The sequence below is a fragment of the Myotis lucifugus genome, unplaced genomic scaffold, assembly GCF_000147115.1.
Source record: "Myotis lucifugus unplaced genomic scaffold, Myoluc2.0 scaffold_780, whole genome shotgun sequence".
In the NCBI taxonomy this organism is placed as follows: domain Eukaryota; kingdom Metazoa; phylum Chordata; class Mammalia; order Chiroptera; family Vespertilionidae; genus Myotis; species Myotis lucifugus.
In genome coordinates, this window is record NW_005871828.1 from 12,745 (window position 1) to 36,100 (window position 23,356).

General features: G+C 51.9%; 2 protein-coding genes across 2 annotated transcripts; both read right to left on the bottom strand.

The window, feature by feature from the left end:
- Positions 1–253: 253 nt before the first annotated feature.
- On the bottom strand, positions 254–13,802 carry ANHX (anomalous homeobox). The gene is made up of 10 exons (XM_023747030.1): positions 13,688–13,802; positions 9,537–9,806; positions 7,131–7,258; positions 5,436–5,559; positions 5,142–5,301; positions 4,645–4,762; positions 3,459–3,748; positions 2,259–2,394; positions 926–1,010; positions 254–782 (listed from the first exon to the last, which is right to left on the bottom strand). The coding sequence occupies exons 2-10, from the start codon at positions 9,783–9,785 to the stop codon at positions 696–698; spliced, it is 1,377 nt and encodes a 458-aa protein (XP_023602798.1). The 5' UTR covers positions 9,786–9,806; positions 13,688–13,802; the 3' UTR covers positions 254–695.
- Positions 13,803–14,417: 615 nt separating this feature from the next.
- Positions 14,418–23,131, bottom strand: LOC102436131 (zinc finger protein 268). The gene is made up of 5 exons (XM_023747031.1): positions 23,064–23,131; positions 21,013–21,213; positions 19,589–19,715; positions 19,199–19,291; positions 14,418–14,750 (listed from the first exon to the last, which is right to left on the bottom strand). The coding sequence occupies exons 1-5, from the start codon at positions 23,094–23,096 to the stop codon at positions 14,647–14,649; spliced, it is 558 nt and encodes a 185-aa protein (XP_023602799.1). The 5' UTR covers positions 23,097–23,131; the 3' UTR covers positions 14,418–14,646.
- Between the last annotated feature and the right edge of the window lie 225 nt (positions 23,132–23,356).

A 23,356-nucleotide genomic window follows, 5' to 3' on the forward strand; every position in this document is an offset into this window, starting at 1 on the left:
CAGAGCAGATGGCACAGATGTCGCCCGTGACCCTGCGTACAACACAAGACACGAGACACAGTATCTGTGATGCTGGGGTCCCTGCACCCGTGCTGTGCGATGCTGGTCGGAGACCGACAACCACAGCGACAGGCAGTGCTCAGGGTGCAGCTAGGTGAATAAACACGAGGTGTCCAGAGCATGAAACTTTAATGTAATTGAACAGAACATGTGGCAAACATAACGGATTACAACCTTAGACTGAAAGGCACCCGCCACACTGCTGGGACACCCGACGCCACTTGGAGAAGCACCACAGGCACAGAATTGACAGCACGCTTCCACTTCCCACTCACCATGTTACCGGTGGGGAGTCTGGCCTGGCACAGGGCAGGCAGGAGGGTGGCCGGCAGGGGAACAGTCTCCTGCCCACAACTGCTCAGGGGTGGCCCTAACGTCTGCCGTGGCCTGAGTGGAACACACCCCTTCGACTTGGAATCCATAAACATTTCAAAAACTCTTCCTCCAACATCAGGAGCTGCCAAACAACTGCATAAACACGGCGTGGACCAGGGACGCACACACCTCCCAGCAGAGCCCCCAGGGAACTCGGGAACCTTCTCTCTTCATCAGGATGAGGTTCTGTAACTTGTACTGAACGGTCAAATGTCCACACCTGTCTTCCCTGGGATGCTGGCCTGGCTCCCGGGGGCAGCTCAGTCCATGTTGCCCCCCGAAAGCTCAAGGAGCATCCTGGCCACCCAGAAGGCATCGCTGGAGGTCTGGCTGTCAGACCACGGCACCTGGAAAGCCAACACAGCATCACACATGCAGGCACCCTCTGCCAGGCTCCCCCAAGCTCATCTTTGGCCGACTTGTTCAGTCCGAAGGCGGGAGTGAATCCAGGAGTGAGGAAGGAACCCAGTTCCTCCTAGGAAAGCCTCACCTGGTTGGACGGCAGGGGCTCGCTCAGCTGCCCAGCAGGCACAGGCCCGGGAAAGGTCGACGGGGTAGGAGCCAGCTCCGGGAGGCTGTAGAAGGGGTCACATCCGAACAGGGCTGGTCTCCAGTGGGCACCAAGCAACACCTTCCACCCCATGGGGAACATGCCTGAGAGTGTCTGCGCACCAGGAGCTCCCCGTGTGCCAGACCCTCAGACCCATCTCCTCCCTGAGGGACCTCAGGGCACAGCGACCAAAGGGGCCCATGGGACACGACAAGCACATGGCTGGGGGGAGGTATAGTGCACCCGAGCGGCTCATGGAGGACACGTGCAGTGAGAAGGTCATGCAGAAGGGACGGGCTGGGGAGGTGAAGGAGACAGAGCACCTTACACCCAAACCAGAGGAAGCAGAGGGATGGCGGGGACAGTGGCAGTGCAGCTGCCAGGGAGACCTGTCGGAAGGTCCCTAAAGGCAATCGCAAACGTCTGTTCCCGACTCCAGGTCACTATGGAGGACGGTCAGGGTTCTCCCACCATCTGAGTTGGGACTTCCCCTCCCGCTCGTGTCCCCCTATAATTCTGCCCTCACGTGGCATCTGGCCTTCAGCGCCAGATTAGTGAGACCCAGTCTCTGGGGATGCGGTCCTGGGGGTCACTCTCAGAAATTCCCATTAGCCGAAACCGGTTTGGCTCAGTGGATAGAGCGTCGGCCTGCGGACTGAAAGGTCCCGGGTTCGATTCCGGTCAAGGGCATATACATGGGTTGCGGGTACATCCCCAGTAGGGAGTGTGCAGGAGACAGCTGATCGATGTTTCTCTCCCATCGATGTTTCTAACTCTCTCTCTCCCTTCCTCTCTGTAAAAAAATCAATAAAATATATTTTTAAAAAAAAAGAAATTCCCTTTAGCAGAGGACCCCCCTCCCCGGTCACATCCCTCTGTCCCTCCTGTGTGCAGGCTCCTGGACCCTTGTCCCGGCCCCACGGCCACTCCACAGCCCCTAGGCTGCCAAGGCCCTTTAAAACTTCACTCTGGAAATAAAACAAGGATCTCCATGCTGCTCAGAAACTCTGACAGCCTTTATCTGGGAAGAAGAAAATGCCAGGAAGAGGCTGCTGGGTGCCAGGGAAATCTCAGGGAAGAGGCCTAAAAACCGTCCACAGCACAGATGTCCTGTCCACTCTCGTGTTCCCCGTTCTGTCTGGGCGAAACCCCACCCTCTTCTCTTTGGGAGACACAGGCTAAGGGACTATTGTAGTTTCCAGAAACCTGTAAGCAAAAGGCTTCATCGGCACAAGCTCAGCCAACGCTATGAACCAGGGCTCTGCAGGCTTACCTCTGGGGCAGGACCAACTCCGGAGCCTGTGGTGGGGGCTGTGTCACCAGGAAGCTGCCTGCCTGGCTGATGCTGGTGCCCGGACCCTCCTCCAGGAATGTGCTCTGGGGGTGGCTGCTGGGCAGGTCAAGGAGCCCTGCATGAAGGAAAGGCCACAGCCCACTGCAGGGAGGAAGGGCCAAGCTCACGCACAGCACAACCAAGACCTGCAGGACAGGAGTGTCCAGCTGCCTGGCCACAGCCCGCAGCCTCCCTCCCTGAAGGAGGACTGGCCACAACTGTTCATCTCAGCGGTGCCTTCAGGCTTCCAGAGGACAAAACGAAGGCCAATTCTCCTTGTCTGACTGTCCCCCCACCCAAGACTCAGCATCCGAATCTGCCCACCCACTGCCATGGGAGGTCGGGACATTGTCACTTCACCTTTGGCTTCACTGAGGTACAAGGTGCCACAACCTTACCTTTCTCCACTTACATTGTTTCACAGAATATTTCCCTCTCTCTCTCTCCCTCCCCCCTCTCTCTCTATCTATATATTTCCAATTAATCTTAGAGAGGAAGGGAGAGGGAGAGAAACATCAATGATGAAAGAATCATTGACAGGCAGCATCCTGCAAGCACCACACTGGGGATCAAGTCCGAAGACCAGGCATGTGCCCTGACCGGGAATCCTACCGTGACCTCCTGGTTCATAGGTCGATGCTCAAACATGGAGCCCTGCCGGCCCGGCAGAAAATTGGTCACGCTTAAAGACAAGCCCCTGTGGCCCTGGCTGGTGTGGCTCAGTGGACAGAGTGTCAGACTGTGGACTAAAAGGTCCCGGGTTTGATTCCGGTCAAGGGCACATGCCCCGGTTGCGGTCTCAGAAGCTCGGCCCTGTGCTGTAGCAGCAGGTGCTGGCAGGTAGGCGAGTGCACAGAGTGGGGACTGGAGGACTGGCAGTTGCTTCGTTTCCTTTTTGCTCTTTCCTCGCATCTTATTTTGTTTCATGTGCATGTTTTATTTTGACAAATGAAACAAATAAGAACTATAACCTGGGATGTTTGTCGGAAGAGCCTCTTTGAGGCTCACTGGTTCTGGGTCTAATCAAGCAGAGGGTTCGGGCGGAAGCCCTGGCCCTTCCCATACCTCCCTGCCCCCCAGAGATGCCCGTAGCTGCAGCCTCTGGTGCAGAAACTCATGGTCCCAGTGGAGTGGACTCACCTGTGGAGCTGGGCTTGGCGACTGTGGAAATGGACACTGACATAGAAGCGTCCGAAGGGGGCATCCAGAAGTGCAGCCCGTGACTGTGCACCAGCTGTTCAGTCTGAACGGAAGCGTCCCTGGAGGACGCCAGTGTGAGGGACACCAGCCAGGGCTTGGGCGCAGCTGAAGGGTCCAGCAAGTCGCTGCGGGCAGCCAGCCCAGCGAAGCCAGGGTCAGGGTAGACGGCGGGGAGAGTGGATGGGTCACGGCCAGGCCCCTCCGGATACATCTCACCGCCCTGCAGAGAACTGGGAAACCCCACGAACACTGTCCCTTGGTGGATGGAGGCTCGCTCCGGCTAGGACAGTCACTGAGGGCATGGGGCCCACCATTCCCCAATCCGGCTGCCTTCACTGCTCTCCTGTGCCTGCAAACGCTCTACAGACACTTAGAAGAAAGTATAACTGGAAACCCAAGATACACTCGCAGTTCCTTCAAAGGCCTCAGGGAAGAACTCTCCACGCACTGAGAGCTGCACGTGGCTGGGAAGGGCCTAGCAGGCGACTGAATAGATGATGGTTGGTCTCAAAGGAACACGAGGCAGCAGTGGATAATAATGAGAGAATGAATAATCCACAAATGCTCAACGTGTCTCAGATGGTGCTCCTGGGCCTCTGTCAACAACCCTCACCTCAGGAACTGTTGCAACAACCACAAGGCAGGTCTTGCAAGTCCCCACTTCACAGGTGAAAAAAGCGAGGCAGGGAGGTCACAGAACCCGCCTAGAGACACACAGCCGGGTGCTGTCACTGGACGTCAGGTGCCAGGCCAGGCACCACCCTGTACAGTAGGAACCCGACAGTGCTGGCCCTGATCAACCCAATGAAACAGACCACACCAAACACCAGAAGCAAACGAACCAGGACAGCTGGGTGTGCCTGCAGGCGATAGGTTTGCGTATTTTTCTTTCTGCGTCTGTTTCCCCTTCCCCATCATGCGCAGGACGCCAGGCTGTGAGTCAGTCTCGGGGAACAAGTGCAGGGTCCCTGACCTGGGCTCCTGGCAAGAGCGCCCGCTCTCCTGTGGCCACAGCCCACGCAGACCTGGTCCCAGCTGGCCCAGCACGCCCATGCTCATCCCCCCTGGTATCCTGCTGACGGTGGGGAAGCTGAACAAGGAGAACAGACCGTGGGAATGACAGTACCTGGGAGTCGGTGATTCGGGCATTGTCCCGTCTCCAGAAACGTCCAAGGCCAGGGCCGGAGGCTGCCAAAGCCCTTGAGTGGTCACCAGGGTTCGAGCCGGCCCATTCTCCTCACCTCCTGTAGAAAGCCAGTCGGATGGGAGGGAGCTGGATGGAGCTTAAGTTCCGGCCTCCTTCCCAGCAGTCACAGGAGCCCTGCTGTGGGGAAAGGTGTGACCACCGAGTCCTTCCAACAGCCTGTGTCCCGTGATGCACCTTTACTCTGAGCAACAATCCCTGACTAGACACCCTGCTTCCCAAACCTACTGACTTGGCCCTGGCCAAGTGGCCTCCACACACGAGGGCAGCCGCAGCCCCATCTGACCCTCAGCCTCACTGTTCTTGCTCCTCAGGGTGAGTGTGCAGGTCAGGATTAGGGTTAGGCCTGGCCCTGGACACGGTGCAGTGACCGGGCAGCTGAGGTCAGCTCCCAGCATGGGGACCTTTGGGCCACTCACCTGCCCACTGAGGTGGGTGCCCACCCACGAAGCCGGGGTGGCGGTGGCCTGAGGGCTGCGGCTCCAAGCACTGGAGACCCGCCCTCTGGCGCCGGCGGTAATTGGCGAACCAGTTGTAGACCTGCTCCACGGTGAGGCTGGTCTCCGCAGCCAGGGCCTCCTGCGGAAACATGGGATCTGAGCCCAGCAGCAGGGTGCACGGGGTGGGGGGTGCGCGAAGGTCACCAGAGGCCAGACTGCTGCGCAGCAGGCGGGGACACTGAGGGCTGCCTGGCCTGGCTCTCAGGCTCTCACCCGCTCGGCCTTGCTGGGGCTGCTGCTCACACCCGAGGCGAAGTTCTGCAACTTCTGGCGAACCTCCCTGGGGAAGTTGCGGCTCTTCAGTCCGTCAGGGCAGAGGGAGGGGGGTGGCGGGTTCCTGGGGAGCACAGACAGGGGGTGTCACAGCCTCCCTTCTCCTGGCACCGCTCCTGTTAAACCTCCTGTGCCCAGAACACGGTGCCCTGCAGGCCCTTAGCTCACAGGCCACTCCTCCCAGTTCCTATGCTGCCAGGTCCCAGGGGCCCGTCTCCTGAGGGGTGAGGGCTCCCCGGCCCCACTTGCAGGTTGCACCAGGGCTTCCAGGACATGCAGCGAGATGCCAGGGCTGACAAATGCCAAGAACTGGGGAAGCTACATGATGAGGATGCTGAGATTGGTTATGCTTGAACGTTGTGAAAATCTGAGTTATTTTAAAAGAAAATGGTGGCATCTAAACAAATAGCACCTGTCTATACAAAACTTAACATCCAAACACCAACTGAACAAATACCCTGCATGTCAAAAAGGCATCCCACTCACCCAGATCCCAAGTGGAGCTTGTCCCCGGCCCTCCCACATCCCCCGGCCCCCGTCCTGCGCACATGGTGAGGAGCCACTACATTCCAGCCACTAGGCCAAGAGCACTGAGTCCAGCTTGAATCTTTCTTTTGCTCCTCAAGAACATACAAGCCATCGGCAAATCCTCCAAACTCTGTTTTTTAAAAAATGTATTTTTATTGATTTCAGAGAGGAAGGGAGAGGGAGATGGAAACATCAATAATGAAAGAGAATCATGGATGGGCTGCCTCCTGCACACCCTCCACGGGGGATTGAACCGGAAACCTGGGCCTGTGCCCTTGCCGGGAATCGAACCTGGGACCCTTCAGTCAGCAGGCCGGCGCTCTATCCACTGAGCCAACCCAGCTAGGGAGGGCCAAACTCTACCTTAACACAACCCTTTCTTCAGCCACTGCCAGAGACTCAGAACCTCCGGCTCCTGCTCCTGCACTGGCCTCTGCTGTAACTCCCTGCCCCCTCCTTGTGCCCCTGGGGACCACCATCCACTTGCTCAGGTCTCTCCGCCAAGGACTGGACGGGCCTGCACTCAGCCCTCCCCACAGCAAGAACAATGGGTCCCAGCCCCTTCGGAGAACCTTCTGTCTCCCCTTCCTCAGTCTGAATCATGGGATGTACAGTGTTGCCCTGACTACTGTCTATCCTCTACCCAAGGTCAGCTCTGGAGAACAAAGCCCAGTTTCTGTCCTCAGCACCTCCAATAGCACCACAACGAGAGCCTCTTCACAGACACTGCTGGTCCCAAACCATTTCCCGTGCTGAGCTGCACTCTGGCCGCTCCCAGCACCTACAGGGAGGGACACCCTGCAGCCTTGAAGACACCGAGGTTGAGTGAATGTCGGGTCTGAGGACATAGCTCACTCTCTGCAGCAGCATGAAAACATTCTCTCTGGTCAGAAAGAAATGGGTCTCTTCTGGCCACGAACCAGGACCTGCAGCTAAGGAGTCCTGCACCTGGGCCTGCCGACCAGCGGGGACACCCATGACCAGGAGCAAAGCTGTCCAGCCTCTGTGTCTGGCCTGGAACCTGGCTTTCTCTCCATATCCTCCACCCTGTGCTCATCCAGGAACCGGCCGCCCCTCCCTCTGCACGAATAACGCTCAGCCACGTACCTCTTCCTGCAGCGGAACTTCTGGACCGAGGTCAGCGTGGGCACGCCCCGCCTCTTCATGACCAAATGGTAGTGAATGTCATTCCAGAGCTGCACCAGCTCCTGACTGCCTCCTGGCACCCAGCATCCCTGCGGAGAAGAGCCTGCTGAGACCTGGCCACCTGACCCAGCTGAGCACGGCCATCGCCCAGACCTGACCCCTGGGAAGAGCTGCTCACTGATGTGCCAAGCAGCAGGGCATGGCCAGATGGCCAGCACTCCAGTCCACCCCAGGTGCAGGCGGTGTCCTGGAGCCCAGCTGGCCACCCATTCACACCAGCACGTCAACCCTCCCACAAAGCACACAGGTGGGGACAGCTGTCAGTCACTCCTCAGAGGTGAGGAGCCTGAGGAAAGGGCAGGTAGGTGACTAGCTAGCGGCCACACAGGAGGCAGAGCTGCTGTCATTGACGACCACATTGTCTTTTTAAGGCTCCAAAGCTCGACCCATGTCTTGTGCGAAAAGTTTTTTTCTCCCACCAGCAGGAAAGTGGAGTGAAGCCCAGGGTGACCTGTTCCAATAACCACACTTTGAAGATGGCCAGGACGTCTGGCACTGGCATCCCCTAGGCCAGTGATGGCGAACCTTTTGAGCTCGGCGTGTCAGCATTTTGAAAAACCCTAACTTAACTCTGGTGCCGTGTCACGTATAGACATTTTTTGATATTTGCAACCATAGTAAAACAAAGACTTATATTTTTGATATTTATTTTATATATTTAAATGCCATTTAACAAAGAAAAATCAACCAAAAAAATGAGTTTGCGTGTCATAGGTTCGCCATCACTACCCTAGACACCAGTCGGTGTGTGTTTCTCGCCTTTAACTCCACGTTCCCAGCGCCATCTTGGCGAGGGAGGTGCAGATAATCAGAAAGAGCCCATGTGGCTGGGCTGGGACTTGCAGTCTCTGCCAGGATCAGCCATCAGCCTCAGGCACAACAGTCAGGAAGTCACGGACCCTCCCTGCCTGCGGGACCAGCCTGGGCCTGAAACATGTGGTGGCTACAGCATTAGCTCTCGGGTCTCAGCCACACGGCACCTCTTCAGAGCATGTCTAAGCCATCCTGACGGAATCTGATCCCTCTCCTGGGAGTCTGTCCGCACTGGTGTCATCCTACATTTCATCGCTGATGCCCTCACGGCAGTTATCACACCTCTAACTGTGGGTGCCCTTGTTTCTTTACATCACCCGTTTATTTGCACAGATTTAAACGCTGGAGCCCTCCTATGTCACAGGGTTATGCTGGGTGTCATCGCTCTTGCAATGAGAACAGGGTGCGGCCCCTCCCTCCTGGGCCCATGTGCGGCCAGGGGAGACAGAGGAAGCACAAACGGACTCTAATTACGACCCGAGGAAGGAATCCGAGGACAGAATGCGGGGTTGCACTTGAGGATACAGGGTCACTACCCAGACAGGTGACACTGACAGCAGAAACCTGAAAGGTGGGAAGGCACCAACCTCTAGCTGAGGGAATGACATGTGCATAGGTCCTGAGACAAAGAAATGTTGTGGAAATTCTAAGAACGGCCAGGAAGCCAGCACGGGCCACAAGGAGGAAGGGGGAGTGTGGGTCCAGGCCTGGAGAGCAGGCAGGCTCAGGCCCCAGGCCCTGGTGCACACCTGGTCCCACCTGCAGTTCTACAACTTCCTCCAGCTGCTGCATGAAGGCAGAGGCGGGAGGAGGACACCTCTTGCCTTGGAGAGTGGGGGTGGGAATACAAGGAACTTGGAAGAAGTGACCATCTTCACGGTAAGTATGTGCTGAAACAGGGAAACATGCGCCCTCAAATCCATGACTGAAGCCCGCTGAGCTGTCTGTATTTTGGAATTCAGAATTTCTCTGATTTAATGAACTAACACAGGCACACACTACAGAGCATGTGCCACCCCATATAGTCTGGGGCAGGCAGCATACCGGAGGCAAACATGTCACTCTGTAGGCAGCAAAATGTACCACTGTAACGACCGTCAATTCCTTCACGTCAGTGCAGGCCACGTTTTCATGGAGGATGAGCTGAGACGCCCAGTGCCCCCAGAGGAGTGGCACAGATGCTTTTGGTTTCCGAGTTTTCAAGAGCGGGCCTTTGGCTCAGGGACAGAGGTCCTGGGTCTGCTTGACTGCTGGCTACACAACTGGCAGCCGGCACTCCAACCTGGGACCCCCACTCAGTGAGGATTTCATCAATGGACCACTTTTCTCAGATGATCAAACTGTTCAGATATTGGCAAAGTGAGAGGGGACCATCCTGCCTTGTTTACAGAACCTCTCTCCAGGCTCTGGCTGGCTGTGGACTTTCCATCTCGCTCAGGATGCTAGTGGCTGCCGCCCCTCTCTCTGCACCTCCCCCCACAAGACCAGTCCTACCTCCAACAGCCGGCAGGCAGCCTCGTGCTGCTCCTGCTGGGCCAGCACGCGGGCGCACACCAGCGCCACGTCCTTGTTGCCCAGGAGGTACAGGCGGAGCTGGCTCTCCAGCACGGCCGTGACCAAGGGCTGTGCCTGGGTGAGGTCGTCCTGCAGGTCCCGGCACAGCATGCCCGCGAAGCTCACCAGCTCCTCCACAGATGGGCTGGCGCCTCCACGCTCCCGCAGCAGCTTCAGGAAACTCTGCATCCTGGGCTGGGCTGCGTCCCTCTGCAAACAAGGTGGCAGGCATCACAAGAGCCAGCTCTAACCATGGGCTGATTGGACATGAATCCTCAGACCAACTCTGAGAGGCCCCTCCCACTCCAGGCACTGGTGAGGTGGCAACAGTGAGGTTACCCGAGAAAGACGGGGAACCAGGCCCCACGGCACTGCCTTTCAGTCCCTCCGAATCCGTCTAGCCCAGCTGTGCACCCGGCTGAGCTGGGTGCTGTCACTCACCCCTCTGCACCTTTCACCTGCCCCCAGGTGCCCCACTCTGTTTGCACCTGGCCTTCTATACGTGTCTCACTCCTCCTCTGGGCTCGGCGGGTCAGTGACCATGTGTGTGGGAACCATCAGGTTTCCCCAGCATCTCCCAGCTGTGAGGAGGTGCCCTGGGCCAGGGGCTGGGCAGACACCATTTCCATTCATGTAAGAAGGGCCATGGGGCCTGTGGGAACAGGACGAGTACCATCGGGTTCTAACAATTGTGATTTTGGAAAAAAAAAAACCAAAACCTCAAACTCATCATTTGGAAAGCGCTAGGAGTTAAAGGTTGCCCTAGTCACAGACACTGAAGAAAGTAAAAAGGGGTGGACGCAGGCTGGCTTCCCTGGGCCGCTAGTGCTGTGGGCAGTGGCACTGAGGACACAGGCCGAGGCACTGAGGGGGCCCCACCAGGCTGGCTTCAGTTCCCGAGCAAAGAGCACTGATCCACTGCACCCCAAAGCCCACTCTGTGTGTCCCCCCAAACATATAAGCTACAGCAAGTGGACTTGAAGGCTTTGTGAGTTTTTCTTTTTCATACAAATCTACGCATAGAGACGCCTATTTTTACGCGCGGAGAATGCTTATCCGGGACCGACAGACATTTCCTGGCGCCCACGCTGGCCCTGCACAGCATCCCATGGAAAAGGGGCCGCCACCCGCTCAGACGGCTCCACCCATGGACGTTCAGGCAACTTGCTAGCGGCCGCTTTTCAGAGAGAAGACCCGACTCCCAAGGCTGTGCCGGATTAAAAGAGAAAGCACCGTGTTCCTGTGGACCGGACTCCGGGGCGAGTTACCGGGCAGAGCCTTACGGCAGCTACGAGTCTAGCAGATGCGGCTGAACTTCCCGCGAGGCCGGCGCTCAGCGCCCTCGGCTCCGCACCCCGCGGGCGCTCCCTCCTCTACGCCCCGCAATTCGCCCCGCAATTCTCCCCGCCAAGACGGGCGGGAGGCGCTGGACCCCGCGTCCCTGCGGGAGCCGAGGCTCCAGGACATGGACGGGGCGAGACCGGGAGAGTTCAGGTCAGGACCCGGTTTCGTCCAGAGCCCGCGCCACGGAAAAGAGGCTACGGGCTGGGCTCCAGCGGACACGGAGGGACGGAAGGTGGCTGTCGGGCGCCCTGACCCCTCCACTCCCCAGGGGGTGGCCGAGGCCCAGTACCTTTCCCGGTGCTGCTCCCCGCGGAGGCCACGAGCGCTGCTCTGCCGGGTGCACTTGGGGGCCGCTGGGGTGCCCCCCGCCTCCGCCACTTGCGTGCTCGCCCGGCGCGCACGTGCTCAGCCCACACGTCCGGGGAGGAGGCGCCAAGGCGGCGGCCATCCGGCAGCGGAAGATGCGCTCGCTACAATGTATCGAGGCCGGCAGGTTCCGGGGGGCGGTGGGCGTCGGGGAGGACAGGGCGCCGCCGCACACACGCCCCGGAGGTGGGGGCAGGAGGAAGCGGCGACCCTTGGATGACCCGAGGCTACCGGTGTGGGTGGACCCCGGAGCAAAACCTGCCCGGGCCCCAGCTTGGGGCAGACACCCCGATTGCCTTCTGCACCCACACCGGCTCCCTGCCCCGCGGGCGACCGCGCCGTTCAAACCCAGAGCCCGAGGCCACAGGGTGGGAGCGGAGGCCACATGGTGGGCAGAGGCGCCTGGGGACGCAGGGCTCCCGGTTCAGGAGGGGCCTTCACTGAGCCGGGCCGCGAGGACAGCGCCCAGTGACACCCACCCCCACGCCGGGGCTCTCGCTGACCCTGGACACAGCGGCGGGCACCACGGAATGCCAAGGCCCCGCTTGGCAGGGTCCTCGGCACAAAGACAAGCACTTCAACGTTTGCTCAAGTGAAAAGTCTGGAAGCAATCCAGGCAGCTGACATGTGTTCTCCAAGTTACGGACAAATGTGTCCAACTAACATCAGAGTGCAATTCTTTCACCTCTACTTTTTCGTGATTTTTAAGCTTTAGTGTTAAGTGCAGGCAGAGTTAGGATTTATTTTTGGTGAAATAGTACTTTTAGAATTAGGACTCTATTCCTGACAACTTGCTTTGCCTTGGGTATTTCCAGAAAAGGGTACATATTTTCAATGTCAGGCGTTACATTAGGAGACTGGGTGAGACAGAATCAGTCTGACCTGTATTTAAACTGCTGGACTTTGTTGCAGTTTTAGGTTAGATTTAGTTCACTCCTTTCAACTATTCCGAGGGCAGGATGTTTCCCTCAGCAGGGCTGGGACCTGAACCTGGACATGTTTGCGATCTGCTTGTGTTCACAGGGAAGCCAACAGCTTTCGGAAAACGTGAGCTTCATTGCCTCGCCTCACAGCCCGAGTGCTTTTCTGGGATCCGAGATCCCTTTGCTGTCCAGTTCTGACTTCCGAGCTCCCAGCCCTGGTGAAGGCCTAGCTGTCCTGAGCCTTCGCCCATGTTTTGTACTGCAAAGCCCTACGTGCATTGGGGTGGTTTGCATATACGTGAGGGGGTTGGGCAGCAACAGGCAAGGGATGGTGTGTTCTCTCAGTCCTTTACCCACCTCTCAGCCTAAAAGTACAGATCGCCGCCGAAACCGGTTTGGCTCAGTGGATAGAGCGTCGGCCTGTGGACTGGGAGGTCCCGGGTTCGATTCCGGTCAAGGGCATGTGCCTGGGTTGCGGGCACATCCCCAGTGGGGAGTGTGCGGGGGGCGGCTGGTCAATGTTTCTCTCTCATCTATGTTTCTGGCTCTCTGTCTCTCTCCCTTCCTCTCTGTGAAAGATCAATAAAATATATTTTAAAAAAAAAGTACAGATCGCCTCGAATGGGTTTCCTTCAACTATTGCACTGTCCACCTTCCTGCCCTCAGATAGCGTCTGCCTTGCACTTAGAAGTCAGCCCAATCTTTCATTTTTCGCTTTCTCTGCCAACCTCACACTTGTCACACTATCCCTAAGGGTCCCGTGATGACCCAGGGGAACGAGTGGCTGGGAAGGCCTCTGTGGTGCGGTTCTCGGGGTTTCCAAGCCGTCACGCCAGCCAAGGCGACTGGTCTACGCAGGACCTCACCTCTTCCTGCCCTCGCACCCAGGATGAGAGCAGCAACTCCTTGCTGACAAAAAATGTTCATTTCTAGTGCTTTGTTCCTTTGGGTTTCTTTGTTTTGTTATTTTTGAAGCTTACCCAGTTGGTTTAACCAGAACATGACTGATTTGTAAAAATTGGAAATTTTCTGTTTCTGACATAACCAACAATTCATTATAACTTTTTGTTTTCACACCTTGGCTAGAATTTCCATTACGTTGTTCGATAAATGTGATGAGCATCCTTGTAATTTTCTACATTTAAGGGTGCATGTCTATTGTTTAACCATTAAGTATGACATACTTCTTGAAGGGGTTAAAGAGTTCATTTCTTAATTCGTATTTTAAAATATGTATGATTATTACATTCCATCAATTGAATTATCTGTACATGTTGAGCTAATCATAGGGCTTTTCTTTTATCTGGGAGTGTGGTTATTTTCACGAAATGATTTTCTGATATTGTCTTCCGAACATCCTAATGTGTTTCAATTAGGATCACATTCAGCTGCATATAAGAGAACCAATTCTCCGCCCCCCCCCCAAAAATACAGTTTTCTCTTTGGTGTAAAACATACCCAGATGTTGGTAGTCTAGGGTGCCTATAGCAGCTCCAGCGTTATCAGATGGGCAGTCACTCTCCATTGCATTCTGGAGGTGGCGTCCATCCTCAGGATGAATTCAGGTGCTAGGATGGCTACGGAAACCCAAACCATGATGTGCTGCATATTGAAGAGGAAAGATGAAAAGACCCTAGGGGGCTTTTCCCAGGTGTTTGTTTTCCTGCTAAAGAACCTTCCCATTAGACCCGCTCAGCAACTTGTACTGCCATATCATTGCTTGGAGTTCAGCAGCATGATTACACTTCATTACAAAGAAAATGGAGAAATGTAGCTTTTCAGCAACCGACACTGCCATTAGGAAAACCAGTGATTCTGGTGGCAGTGGACACTACCAATGGTCTGCTCCATTTCACAGGGACATGGCTTTTTAAAAACACACACCATCACATGCATTTTGTTATTCCATTTGGGACTCTTAAATCTATGTTCATATGACTTGCAAGTCATTCTCTCCTTCCCCCAACGTCTATTTACTGGGAAATATTGTTAAATGTTGGAATTAACTTTCCTTGAACTTTTTTGAAAATTATGAACTATTACAGGCTAGGTTGGAAGGACTAGATAGATTCCCACACCAGAGATTAGATTTTTTAACAGAAATTCAATTTTGTTTAATGGTTGTACATAGAATCATTCTGTTAAGTTTCATTTGTCTGGTAAGTTTTGCATTGCTTTTAAGCTTCAAACAAAATCCAGCACTATCCTTTCCCACACTATTGGATTACCATCCTCTTGGTCTTATGTGGATTTGCATCACACAATACAGTAACTTTTAAATTCTAAGTGACCCTGGGTAATAGTAAATTGAATGTAGACTTTCCCTTAGGTGCTTATTCTTACTGTGTGTGTATCTTCAGTGGAACATCAATGACAAAAAACAGTCATGGTATTTCTAGGGATTTCTGGGGCATCGTTTAGCAAATATCTGAAATTCTTTCTTTATCCAAATTTTCCTTTCCCTTCCGTGAATCATCATGCTTCATCCTAGGTATCTTGAGATTGTATCCTGTATAATGAGCTGAATACAATAAGGATTAGTCATTCAGAAATTATTAAATACCTCTTTTAAGGAAGAAACAACTTTTAGAGGGGTAAGAGATGAATGCCCTCCTGAAGTAAAGAGTACAAGGTGGAGGGTGCTTCAGAAATCTTTATAGTTTTGAATCCTCATATTCCTCCAAGACAGTCCTAATCTATTTGCCAGTGACCCAACACTTTCAGAATAATGCTCAGTCCAATAAGCAAATTGGTGAGGTTGTAAAGAAAACAGACTATGTAAATAAGCAACTGGTAGAATAATTTACCAATACCCTGACTCTACAACTATACATACATATTTCAAAATTACTTAAATGTATTACAAAAATGACACATAGCTAAAATAAAGGCAGTTGAACTAGAATTAAAAGTGTCTGTACCATGCTGAACCGGTTTGGCTCAGTGGATAGAGCGTTGGCCTGCGGACTGAAGGTCCCAGGTTCAATTCCGGTCAAGGGCATGTATCTTGGTTGTGGGCACATCCCCACTGGGGGGCATGCAGGAGGCAGCTGATCGATCTCCCTCATCGATGTTTCTAACTCTCTATCCCTCTCCCTTCTTCTCTGTAAAAAATCAATAAAATATATATATATATTTTTAAAAGTGTCTGTACCTCAAGCTATACTGGGTAATTGATATAGAAAGAACTAATTAACAATTGGAAGATGCTGCCAGGAAAAAACAAACAAACAAAAAAACAAAAAAAAACTCAACTTGCTTTTCTGTAGGCATCCATTAAAAACTTGAAGTCCCAAGTACTTCAGCCTACTTAGGTGAGAAGGTCAATTCCTTGCCATTGCACCTTGAATGAGGATTCCATCATGAGTGCACATACAGTCTGGAATTAGTCATCCTAAAGACATCAGGATAATCTAACCAGTTAGAAATATACACCAGTCTGGCCAGCGTGGCTCAGTGGTGGAGCACTGACCTATGAACTAGGAAGTCAGGCTCAATCCCCAGTTGGGGGCATGCAGGAGGAAGCCAATCAATGATTCTCCCTCATCATTGTTTCCCTCTCTCCCTCTCCCTTCCTCTAGGGATCAATATACATATATTTTAAAAATAAATGTACACCATATCGATGTATATAACAAAAGAGGTATCTGCAGGGCCCACTTATAAAGGAAACAAATAACATATATGTGGTTTCTATTACTAAAAGGTATTTTAGTAAGTCATTTTATTACAGCAAAAGGTTGCATTTAAGAATTTTGCAATAAAGAGTAGAATTTTTCTATCATTAATAAATGTTCCTGTTTAATAAGTTATGAATTTCAAGTGTGTATTTGATGTTCATTTATGAAATTTCCTCAGAGAAGTTTATCATATCTAAAAACCGACTGTTCCACATTCATTTCATTCATATGGTTCCACAGCTGTATAAAATTATAGGAAGGTATGACCTACAACTGAGAATATTTGTAGGGTTCACCAAACTCATGGAGTTCCTGTGTGTATGCACTGATGTTTTTTAAATGTAAAAACAGCTTTCTGTGCATGCCCTTCCACATGCTGTGCCTTCATAAAGTTTCCATTCAGTATAAGTTTTGCGGTGCATGGGATGATTTCATTTATAGTTTCTCTTCGATTTGAATTGACTTTTGAAAGTTTCTCACTTTTAATTCATCAATTTTTCTCTCTCACCTGCATGAATTCTCTGATGCATAATCAGTTGTGACTTCCAACAAAAGGCTTTCCCACATTCAGTGCATTTACAGGGTTTCTCTCCTGTATGAGTCCTCTGATATGCACTGAGAATTGATTTCTGAGAGGAAGTTTTTCCACAATCATTACATCCATAGGGTTTCTCTCCTGAGTGAGTTCTGTGATGTACAATGAGCTAGGATTTCCTAACGAATGCCTTTTCACATTCACTGAATTCATAGGGTTTCTCTTTTGCATGCATTCTCTGATGTACAATGAGTCCTAACTTTCCACTGAAGGATTTCTCGCAATGACTGCATTGACAAAGATCTTCCCCTGCATGGGTTCATTCGTGCACAATGAGTAGTGACTTCCAAATGAAGGCTTTTCCATATTTAGTACATTGATATGGTTTTTCTCCCAAATGAGTTCTGATGTGTATAGTGAGGTATGACTTGCTACTAAAGGTCTTCCCACATTCACTGCACCCATAAGGTTTTTTTCCAGCATGAGTTCTCAGATGTGAAATGAGCTGATCTTTCCTATTAAAAGCTTTCCTACATTCACTGCATTAATACAGATTTTCTCCTGTGTGAATTCTCTGGTGTACAATGAGTTGTGAATTGAAACTGAAGGATTTCCCACATTCATTGCAGTCATGTAGTTTCTCTACTGTATGAGTCCTCATATGTATAATGAGGTATGACTTACTCTTGAAAGCTTTACCACATTCACTGCATCCATAGGGTTTCACATCTGTGTGACTTCTCTTGTGTACAATGAGTTGTGACTTCAAACTAAAGGCTTTCCCACACTGGTTACATCCATGTGGTTTTACCCTAGTGTGTGTTCCCTGATGTACAGTAAGTTGTGACTTGAAAGTAAAGGTTTTCCCACATTCACTACAACCATAGGGCTTCTACCCTGAATGGGTTCTCTGATGTACAATAAGGTTTGACTTTGTATTAAAGGCCTTCAGACATTCACTGCATTCAAAGGGATTCTCTCCTGTATGAATTATTTGATGTGTAATGAGCTGTGACTTCAAACCAAACATTTTTCCACAGACTGCATTCATAAGGCTTCTCCCCTGCATGAGTTCTATGGTGTGAAATGAGCTGATACTTACGATTAAAAACTTTCCCACATTTGTGGCATTCACACGGGCTCTCTCCTGTGTGGATCCTCTGATGTATAATGAGTTGTGAATTGAAACTGAAGGATTTCCCACATTCACTGCATTCATGACGTTTCTCTCCTGTATGAGACTTCATATGTATAATGTATAATGAGGTATGACTTGCTCCTAAAAGCTTTGTCACATTCATTGCACACATAAGGTTTAATTCCTGTGTGACTTCTCTGATGTACAATAAGCTGTGACTTCAAGCTGAAAGCTTTCCCACCCTGAATGCATCCATGGGGCTTTACTGCTGTGTGAAGCCCCTGATGGACAATGAGCTGTGATTTGAAAGTAAAGGCTTTCCCACACTCACTACAACCATAAGGTTTCTCCCCTATATGGGTTCTCTGATGTACTGGAAGGTTTGACTTTGTATGAAAGGCTTTCTGACAGTCACTGCATTCATAGGGTTTCTCTCCTGTAGGAATTCTTTGGTGGATAATGAGCTGTGAGTTCAACCCAAACGCTTTCCCACAGTCATTGCAACCATAAGGTTTCTGCGCTGAATGAGTTCTCTGGTGTGAAACAAGCTGGTCTTTCCTACTGAAGACGTTTCCACACGCACAGCATTCGTGATGATTCCCACCTGTGTGAACTCTCTGATGGACAGAAAATTGTGACTTGAACTGGAAAGTTTTCCCACATTCGTTACATTCATGTGATTTCTCTCCTGTATGATTTTGCTGATATTCAATGAGGTAGGACTTACTGCTGAAGTCTTTCTCACATACATCACCCTTGGAAGGCCTCTCCTCTGCCTGAGTTTGCTGATGCACTACAAGGTATGACCGGCTACTGAAGACCTTCCACAGTAACTGAATTCAAAGGATTTACCTTCCACATAGATTTGTGGGCACATGAGTTGTGACTTCTTGTTGACAAATTTTCCAGGTTCATTACTTTCACAGTATTTTATTCCAAAAAGAGTCTGCTCATGTTCAGAATGGAGGGTTGATTCCCTTTGTGCATAAAACCCATTAGGATTCTTTCCAGCATAATTAATACTGAAGTCTATATTATATTTCAAACTCTTCCCATGTGTGCCAAATTTATAAAGATTTTGTCTTAAAAAACCACAATTTGTAGTACGAATACATAGTTTCCCAAAGGCAGTACAGTCATAGTATTTTGCCATATTTCCCAGCTTGCCTTGATTTTCCTGATACCATTCCATGTGATTATCAAACTCCCATACTTTGTCTAGAAATAAAAATATCTACATTAATAAAAGAGAAATATGTAAATTGGTCATCACTCCACTATGCCCAAAAGCCAATCAGGATGAGTATGCAAATTAACCCAACAAAGATGGCGGTTAATTTGCATACACAGGCACGGAGCGAAGACTGAAGATGACTTAAGACTGAAGAGGCTTGATTTCTCCGCTGCAACTGCAGCGGAGAAGCCAAGCCTCGCTGCGGCCGCAGAAGAGAAGCCTACCCTCGAGACTTGGTTCCTCTGCTGCAGCCGGACCAAAGGCCTGGGTCCTGGGTGCCGGAGGAAAACCGGTGCTGGCAGCCAGGGGAAGGAAGGCCTATTGCGTGAATCTTCGCAATTCCAAATAAAAATGTAAAAATCTAAATGTCCTGATCACTCACCTGGATGGCCGTGACTTAGGATTCGGTCCTGCACCACGCGCAGCTCTTCTTGTTCCAGCTGGAGGATGATGTCAGGTTTGGTGTGTTGATACCCTGTGAACGGAGAATCAGACAATGTAGACCGAAGCCTCCAGGATTCAGGGATGCTGAAGGAGGGGACGGTTCAGTTAAGAGGCAGCATGAGGAAGCGGCCCTTTTGTACTTTGGCTAAATAAAGACATTCCACTAGCATCATCTGATGACAAAGGGAGACTAAGAAAACCTGGCCTCTGACCAGAAGTTTAAAATCACTAAGTCTTTACAAAAGCCCCACTCCCCACTTCCCAGCTTTCAGCGACCAAGAAGTAGCCTGGACACCACACACATTCCTCTCAGGGCGGCAGCACTTACCCACAGACACCAGGTTGCTGTAATTCTCCAACATCACACTCCTGTACAGGTGCTTCTGCGCGGGGTCCAGCAGCTGCATCTCCTCCCAGGTAAAGTGCACACACACGTCCATGAACGACAGCGGCCTCTGCAACACCAGGTTCCCTACAATCTCAGATGATCTGACTGAGTTTGTGGGAAACAACAGACTGCTTACCTAGAGATTTCATTAATTACATTTCACTTTGTGACAAGAGTAAAAAATAATTGAAAACGTCATCATCAATATGCACTATATTAGTCAGCCTTTCACTCAAGACATGACAATATCAGGTGCCAGGTCCTTACTGAGCTGCAGGTGATGTCACAGTGTGGAAACAGATTCCTGCCCACAAGTGCTCGGCGATGCATAGGAAATCAAAGGTGAACGTATATAAATGCAACTGGGAGTCCAAGAAGCTGGAACAAACACGGATGGTTGGTCACCCTACTTCTGCAACAGTTACTGGCCTGTGGGTGCTAGCTATTCAACTAGGTGCCTTTGATATACAGTCCTGCTTGCAAGAAGCATTCAGCAGTGCAGAGTTAAATACATACAAATAAAACAGGGCGTAAATAAAATAGAGAGTACAGGATGGGCACAGAGGAAGAGGAGAGCAATGCTGCTTATAAATGTCTGGGGGAGCCACGGGGAGGGTTCTACAGAAGTGACCACTGTGAGAGAAGATACCTTAGTAACTCAGGGGAATCAAAAGGCGAGAGCTCTAAGTAGTGGCCAGTTTGTGGGGCGAAAGATCTGAAGATGAAAACACGTGAATGGGAAATAAGCATATAAAAATGCTCAACATCATATTACCATTAGGAAATTGCACGTTAAAACAACGAGATACCATTACACACCTATTAGAATGGCTACAATTAAAAAGAAAAAACACCTGACAATGCCAAAGGGCTCCCAAGACTACAAAACCCATGAGACATACTATAATCACACTTTCTAAAGACAAAGTCAGTGCTGCTGGATGTGTGAGGCACATGGACGCGCCAGCCCTGCTGCCAGCAGCCGAGTAGATGAACGCAGGAGCATAGGTGCCTCATGAACAAGCGCTCGCTGACAAATACAAGCATCGCAGCAAGGTGTGCATGCACACACCAACGTGAAAGGGAAAGACATTCACAGCAATAATAATGCACATGTTATAAACACATCAACAAAAGAATGTCAATTAAAAATAATGTTAGGGGGTGAAAAAGACGGAAACTGAATATGGAGAAATCAGGAAATCTGTAAATAAAGGTAGATAGGAACTGGAATGATAAGCAGGCCACAAACTGAGGAGTGATTAACTTAACCCTTGAAGTTAAGAATCACATCCCCCTCCCCAGCAAAAAAGTAAATAAATGAATGAAATAAAGAAGTGGGAATCTATGAACAAGCAACTCACCTGGAACTCTGTGGTTTCCCGCTGTTCCTGGGAAATAAACAGCCACTCGAGGGCCTGCTCTGTCCTGTGGCTCTTGTGCCTCTGCTGGGGTCCTCCAGGGAGAGGCCTCTGGTCAGGGGTCCCCAGACCCACAATGGGAGCCTGACCTTTGCGCTTTCGGATCCTATTGCCTGAACTGTCGCCATCCTGCAGGGGTGGGACCTGTGGACTCAAGAGCAAACCACTTTAGGGAGCACGTATCCTATGGGCCCAGCAACACGTGTTTGCAGGTCAGGCTGGGTGCTCTGCAGACCGCGGTCAGGACTGCTGAGGGGCAGAAGCCAGAGAAATTAAAACGGGAACCCCAACACCATGATGACAGTCCCCCCACCCCAGACTCTGCAAAGGCCCCAGGAACCCACAAGCACGATGAGCACCTGAGAGTTCCACCCCTTCGGGCAGCCACTTACGTAAGAACTGACGCTAGGTGCTCAGAAGAAAACCCTGTTTAGCGCTTACGCCAGCAGTAGGTTCTGACTGAAGGGCCGGCTTCAGTTAGAGCTCCTTCTCTCACTGTTTCTATGTCCATGAACAAACTCACTTAACCTCTCCCACTGGTTGTTCCTCTTTGTTGTTGAGCCATTGAGAGCAGGGTGAGGTCAGTAGCAGTGGGGTTATTTAATCTCCCCCAAAACTCCCCATAGAAATAGGAGACCTACCAGAATAGTAAAAGCAAAAGCCCAGACATCTATCACCCACAAGACCTAGGGGACAGGCCTCACAAACCTGGGATGTGACCCAAATGCAGAGGGCAGCTCCCCGCAGAGGAAATGTGGGAAATGAGGGAAGATTCCTGATGGGCCACACCCTGCAGATCTCCAACGTCACCAGTAACTGTTCATCCCCAACTGGGAGCAGCTCCCTGGAGTGGAGTCTGAGCCCCTTCCTCAGGCTCCGAGCTGCAGGTGACATGTTCCTAAAGTCACCCAGTGGCCCACCAGTGCTGTGGGCCTGTGAGAACAAGAGGATCTAAGGAATCATCGGAGACGGTGAGGGAACGGGAGGAGATAAAAAAGAAACTGTGGCCCTAGCCGGTTTGGCTCGGTGGATAGAGCGTCAGCCTGCGGACTGAAAGGTCCCGGGTTCGATCCCGGTCAAGGGCATGTACCTTGGTTGTGAGCACAACCCCAGTAGGGGGTGTGCACGAGGCAGCTGATCGACGTTTCTCTCTCATCGATGTTTCTAACTCTCTATCCCTCCCTTCCTCTCTGTAAAAAATCAATAAGATATATTTTTTTTTAAAAAAAGAAAGTGTGCAGAGGAAGCTTATTCCAAAAAATTTCTTAAAAACAAAATCCAAGATGTACGTGTGAGACAAGGCATGTTGAACTCCAGGAAAAGGCTCAGGGCAGAAAAAAAGGCTTCCTGACAAAGCTTAGCAATGAGTCAGGTCAGGTGTGTCTGTCTGCTTATCATTCCAAAAGAATCACTGAAAGGATGAACTACAAACTATCAAACTGGTTACCTCCAGGAGAGAGAAATATGGCGAAGAGATGAAAGCAAGGCTCGTCTGAAACTCCTGTCTCACTCGCACAGGCTTCCGAGCGCCATGCAATCCGGTGCGGTCCCTCCCTGCGCCCAGGACGCGTTGCCCGGCAGCGCGGGGACTGGGTTCCCTGAACCCCCGTTTCCTTAGCAACGGCCCCAGCGCGAGGGGCGTGGGAAGCAGGAAGTGCTTGCTTAGGCGGAAGGCGGTGCGCTGGTCCGACCCGGTACGTCCGGGTCCCTACGGCCCAGGTCGCCCTGGGGTTTGCAAGTCGCCCCGTGGACTAAGGCGCCGCTGCACGCCCCGTGGCTGGTGGCGTCCCTTAAAGGAGGGGGTCGCGGCGCCTAAACGACCTCGGAGAAGCTTCCCCGACCCGAGCACCTTCTCCACCTCCCCGATTGTCAGGATCCTGACCGTCCGGCAACAGTCCCGTCGTCAGATTGGGGCATTGCCATCGCCCGGAGGCGCGGGCTGCGGGCCCGTCGGCCTCGGGGCAGCTTCTCACGAGGAGAGGAAACCGACTCACCCAGATGGCAGCGGTGCGCACCCTGGTGCCCATGCCCACGCCTCGGTGCGCCGCGGGGACAGGACGGAGGGGAGGGTCTCCCCGTCCCGGGGCGACTGGGAGCGCCGACGGGCCCTTCCCTCAGGCACCGCCGGGCCCCCCACCTCCGCCCCCTCAGCACCCGCGCGGGAAAGAGGGATTCGGCGGGTCGGCTCCGCACCCTGAAGGGGCCGAGAGGGAGGGTCTGCGGGAGACTGGCTGCCTCCACCTCCCGGATCTGCAGCCAGACGACTGCGTCCTCGCGCTAGACTTTG

Excerpts from the sequence above, each read along its gene's own strand:
- ANHX (XM_023747030.1), bottom strand. The coding sequence starts at position 9,785 with ATGCAGAGTTTCCTGAAGCTGCTGCGGGAGCGTGGAGGCGCCAGCCCA. Across the intron at positions 5,302-5,435 it reads GCCCCAGCAAGGCCGAGCGG|GAGGCCCTGGCTGCGGAGAC; the intron begins GTGAGAGCCTGA and ends ATGTTTCCGCAG. Across the intron at positions 1,011-2,258 it reads GAGTTGGTCCTGCCCCAGAG|CCTCCCGGAGCTGGCTCCTA; the intron begins GTAAGCCTGCAG and ends CCCCTTCTACAG.
- LOC102436131 (XM_023747031.1), bottom strand. The coding sequence starts at position 23,096 with ATGGGCACCAGGGTGCGCACCGCTGCCATCTGG. Across the intron at positions 21,214-23,063 it reads TGCGCACCGCTGCCATCTGG|GTCCCACCCCTGCAGGATGG; the intron begins GTGAGTCGGTTT and ends TTGAGTCCACAG. Across the intron at positions 19,292-19,588 it reads CAGCAACCTGGTGTCTGTGG|GGTATCAACACACCAAACCT; the intron begins GTAAGTGCTGCC and ends CTCCGTTCACAG.